The sequence below is a fragment of the Kryptolebias marmoratus genome, linkage group LG15 (assembly GCF_001649575.2).
Source record: "Kryptolebias marmoratus isolate JLee-2015 linkage group LG15, ASM164957v2, whole genome shotgun sequence".
NCBI lineage: Eukaryota > Metazoa > Chordata > Actinopteri > Cyprinodontiformes > Rivulidae > Kryptolebias > Kryptolebias marmoratus.
The window spans coordinates 28,999,818-29,005,166 of record NC_051444.1 but is presented as its reverse complement, the minus strand read 5'-3'; the positions used below and the strand labels follow the sequence as shown (position 1 = coordinate 29,005,166).

The following is a 5,349-nucleotide window of genomic DNA, read 5'->3' as shown; positions in this document are numbered from 1 at the left end:
CACGTCCGGGCGAGGGAACACTGTGTCCAATATTTATGTTCATCATAAGGGGTCTTTGGGCTGCAATTCGTCTGGCCCCTCACCTAGGACCTGTCTGCCTTGGGTGACCCTACTAGGGGCATGAAGCCCCTGACAGCATAGCTCCTAGGATCATTGGGACACTCAAACCCCTCCACCACGATAAGGTGGCAGCCCAGGGAGAAACCTACATTTACAGTAAATTTTTAATGTTCAAAAAGATGGAGATGATTTGAAATTATGTGTTTATGTAGGTGACAAGTTTTAATGAGCTGGAGGTGATGATCCATCCTAATGGAGTGATTCCCATCCTGACCTTCCTGAGGGACCACACCAACGCCCAGTTCAGGAACATGATCGACCTGACGGCTGTGGACATTCCAACACGACAGAACCGCTTCGAGGTAGCTAGGACACCACACACACATCATTTCACACTGTATTAGTGTTAAGATGTTTGCTAAATGTGAAGAAAATTTTATGTTGAAGTTTAGCTTTAGGCCGTTAAACCGTATGACGGGTCAAATGTTTTCTGTTTCCTTCCACCACTTTTCACAATAGTTTGTTGGGGTTTTGTCCGTTTCCTCCTGTCAGAACTGCTGTAACTGAGTCAGGTTTGTAGGCCTACTTGCTCACACACATGTTTAGTTTTGCTCACAAACTTTCTATGTGACTGAGATCAGGGTTTTGTGATGGCCATTCCAAAACATTTCTAACTAATCTGTCAGAATGCTTCGGGTCATCGTTCATTTAAAGACCTATCTGTATCCAAGCTTTAACTTCCTGGCTGAAGTCTTCAGATGTTGCTTCAGTATTTCCACATAATGTTCTATCCTCATGATGCCATCTATTTTGTGAAGTGCATCAGTCCCTCCTGTTGTTCACCCCCACAACCTGATGCTGCCACCCCCGTACTTTACAGTTGGGATGGTGTTTTCAGGTTTTCAGGCTTTCAGGCTTCCCCCTTTTTCTTCCAAATGTAACAATGGTCATTATGGTAAAACAGTTCAGTTTTACTTGCATCAGACCACAGGACATGTCTCCAGAAATTAATGTCTTTGTTTATGTGGTCATTTGCAAACCGTAAACTGGCTTTTTAATGTTGCTTTCAAAATACTAACTTCTTCCACGCTTAGTGGCCTTTCAGTTCATGTCAGTACAGGACTCATTTCACTGTGGATAATAAAACTCTCGGACCAGCTTCAGCATCATCTTCATAGGGTCTTTTACTTTTGTTTCACGGTTGATAAGCACATTTTGCTCCAAAACACATTCATCTCAGGAATACAAAACCCATCCCTTTCATGAGTGGTATGATGGCAGGACATTCCCATGGTGTTTTTTTTTTACCTGCATATATGTGGAAAATGTAAATTAGAACATTATGCAATGATTTATCAATCTTACAAACTTGTATATTATTGCTACAGAACATAGAATATGAATGAACGAATGAATCATATGTTGAAATTAAATTTGTACCCTTTAAAAAAAAACAAGTTCATTCAATCAAAATCAAATTTTATTTGTATAGCACATTTCAGCAGCAAGGCATTTCAAGGTGCTTTACTTAATTAAAAAACAAAATAAAAACAGCATGTGACATTGAATAAACAGTAAGAAAGAGAAAAACATCGAAGACATCAAAAACCTGCACTCTAACCCTAATTTAGCCATAAGCAACTCTAAACAGGTGAGTTAATTTCTTTACCCACTCCCAGCAGTAGAACGTTCACCTAAAATCTCAGGACTACAATGAACACAGAACTGAATCCTGTAAATTCCCATACCTCCAAGGTCACAAGCCTTTAAGCTACAACAGAAGGAAAGGGCATTATACTTCATTCTTCTTGTTTTGTGTACAGAGCTTCAATTTTTGAATGTTAAAGTCCCCTTCACAGTGGATAGTTTATTATAAATTCTGTATCAAACTACCATCATACTGTATTTTTAATACACGCCTGAAGACCTCGTCAAAACGTTGAAAAGATCATTCACGTTCTGGTGGAATTTTCAAGTAGCAGCAGGGTCATCATCCACTGTGTGGCATACTGCCAACAAATCTGAAAATGTCAGAAGCGTTTTTAATTCTAAACAAGAACAGTCCACTTGTTGCAAATCAGCGTCGGGTATTTTCTCTGAAAAAACATTTTGTACTGATCCTGTGTTTGGTTTTCAGATTGTGTACAACCTGCTGTCACTGCGCTACAACTCCCGTATTCGTGTCAAGACGTACACAGACGAGTTAACGCCGTTAGACTCCGCTGTCTCCGTCCACTTCGCTGCCAACTGGTACGAGAGGGAGGTGAGTCACACTCTGCAGATCCACTACAGTTTCCAACAATCCACCATCAGAGCTGTGTTAAATTACGAGAAACGTTTAAGCTGTTTCATTTAATTCTCTGAAGCAAACCAAGTAAAACTGCATCCAAACAGGTGTGGGACATGTTCGGGGTGTTCTTCTCCAACCACCCTGACCTGAGGCGCATCCTGACAGACTACGGCTTTGAGGGTCACCCCTTGAGGAAGGACTTCCCTCTGTCTGGATACGTAGAGGTGAGTTTTGACATCACCTGAATGGAAGAATGAAGTATTTTCTTCCCCTTTTTTATTGCTTACTCTTTGAAGCCATAAACTTAGGCCTAGCATTCCTTGAAGTGATACATATCTGCTGCCATCCTTCATGCAAACATTTTAAACTAAATTTTTTGATGAGAAGGGACAAAGTTGTTGTTTTACTCAAACCTTGTAAATGGCACGAGCAACCTCATATTGAGTTCTTGCAAGATCTGTTAGCACTCAGTATGTTTTTAATGACTCTCAGCTATTATCACATTAAACTTTAGCTCAGTATCTGCAAATCTGATTAAGTGACAGCCATTTTTGTGTGTACAAAGGTCGATTAGCTGTGGCGGCCATCAAGAATTACGATGCCTCCAAATGTTCATCAGAGAGTTTCATTTAAATCTGGCCATTCGTTTATGAGATATTTTGGTAACAGCCAAACAAAGTTAATGGTAAAGTTTTAAATAAAGACGTCACACAATGTACAGTGGGGAGAACAAGTATTTGATACACTGTCAAATTTGCAGGTTTTCCCATTTGCAAAGCATGTAGAAGTCTTTAATTTTTATCATAGGTACTCTTCAACTTGAGTGACGGAATTTAAAACAAAAATCCAGAAAAGTCACATTGTATGATCTTTAAGTAATTATTTTGCATTTTATTGCATGACATAAGTATTTGATGCATCAGAAAAACAAAACTTCATATTTGGTTCAGAAACTTTTGTTTGCAATTACAGATTTTCCCTCTTGGACAGATTATTAATTCATTCATTAAAGTTTCCTACCATTTATATGCAGATGACATCCAACTGTACTTCTCTTTTAATGACTCAAGTTTTTTAACTGTTACTATTACTTGCCAGAAATTTAAAATTGGTTTAAAAAAAGAAAAAAACTTCCTTTAATTAAGAGTATGGAGTAAAAGTCTTTGTCCGGGCTAGGCTAATGGCTAGCCAAATGAGGGGCTTAGTTCATTTTGCTGGCAATAAGCCAGACCTGCTTGCTGTGGGTAGAGGGACTTGGCCAGAGTTTCCACAAGCCTTAAGTTTTTTTTGTTTGTTTGTTTGTTTTAATAAATTAAATGACTGCAGGTGCGTTATGATGACGAGGTGAAGCGTCTGGTGGTGGAGCCCATAGAGCTGGCGCAGGAGATGAGGAAGTTTGACCTGAACACGCCCTGGGAGGTGTTCCCTGCACACCGAGAGCTCAAAGAACCTGCACCCAAACTGGAGGCTGGTGAAAATGCCCCGGAGAAGAAGTGATGTCCTTCAGTTCAGTCCACACATGCTTCATCATCAACATGTATGTTTGTGTTATTCTGGGACTCCAGCTAAACCTCACTTGAAATATTTATGTAAATAAAACATACTAATAAAAAGTCTTCAAATGTTTATTTGTTGTTGTGTTTGTTCTTTTTAAGTAAATCTTTTACAGTTGGAGATTAAAGAAAAAACATTTTTCTTCATGATCAAAACTATAGCTTGTAAAACGAAAGGCTGCATATGACTGGATAGGTACAGTCGAATTGTACCCAAGAGAGGCAAGGTAATCATAATTGAAGGGGTTGAACTACCTTGAAGGCAACACTGCAGATGTGCAGGACAGCTACAAATACCTTGGTATACCGCAGGATGAGGCTGCGAGGAAGTCACCCACAAGTAAGTACCCACAGAGAGTAAGGCAGGTCCTGAAGAGCCAGCTAAATGGTAAGAACAAAGTCTGAGCCATCAACACATATGCAGTGCCAGTCATCAGATACCCTGCTGGTATAATAACATGGCCAAAGGAGGAGATGAAACCCACTGATATCAAGCTAAAAAACTAAACTAAAGCTCTTCACAATGCATGGAGTGTTTCACCCCACTGATGATCTGCTAAGTAAATGTTTCAAGCAGCAGAAACACAATGTGAAAGAAACAAAACAAGAGTAATAATCATGGAATAAGCCCCTGCACAACATGTACCACTGGTAGGAAGTGGCTGATATCAACAAATCCTAGCAGTGGCTAGAAAGGGCTGGACTGAAGGACAGCACAGAGGCTCTAATCAAGGCAGCACAAGAGCAATAGAGGCCGGAGTCTATCATACCAGACAGGGCCCAAGATGGGGGTTGTGTAAAGATGCCCCTGAGACAGTCTAGCGCATAACAGCAGGACATAAGATGCAGGCAGGCAAAGCGCACAAGGAACGCCATAACTATCCATCTTTCCAGGTTGTAGGGAGCTGGTGCTTACCTCCAGCAGTCACTTTGCGAGACGCAGGGTACACCCTGGACAGATCACAAGTCCATCACAGAGCCACACAACCATTCACACTCCCACATAGGGACAATTTAAAGTTACCAATGAACCTAACATGCATGTCTTTGGTCTGTGGGAGGAAACCGGAGTACCTGGATTAAACCCATGTGTGCACAGGGAAAACATGCCAATTCCACCCAGAAAGGCCCCAGGTCAGGAAGCAATCCTGCAACCTTCTTGCTGGGAGGCGACAGCTCTAATTGCTGTGCCACTGTGTCACTCACCCCATAACCAAGTGGTTGGAATAGTGTGCAGCAACATCTGTACCCAGTATGGACTGGAAGTCCCACAGTAAAAGTGGGAGACTCCACCTAAGGTAGTGGAGAATGACCGAGCTAAGATCCTGTGGGACTTCCAGATCCAGACAGACAAAATGGTAATGGCGAACCAACCGGACATTGTGGTGGTGGATAAACAACAGAGGAAAGCAGTTGTGGTGGATGTAGCAATACCGAGTGATTGCA

The 5,349-nt window shown here is 41.3% G+C and overlaps 1 protein-coding gene across 1 annotated transcript in view; it reads left to right on the top strand.

Annotated features, from left to right (window-relative positions):
- ndufs3 (NADH:ubiquinone oxidoreductase core subunit S3) overlaps positions 1–3,978 on the top strand; it is a 10,000-nt gene extending 6,022 nt beyond the window's left edge. The window contains exons 4-7 of the mRNA XM_017435009.3: positions 273–422; positions 2,198–2,323; positions 2,455–2,574; positions 3,677–3,978. Of these exons, the coding sequence (XP_017290498.1) occupies positions 273–422; positions 2,198–2,323; positions 2,455–2,574; positions 3,677–3,847 (567 nt within the window). The 3' untranslated portion in view covers positions 3,848–3,978. The remainder of the gene's footprint in view (positions 1–272; positions 423–2,197; positions 2,324–2,454; positions 2,575–3,676) is intronic.
- The last annotated feature ends 1,371 nt before the right edge of the window (positions 3,979–5,349 follow it).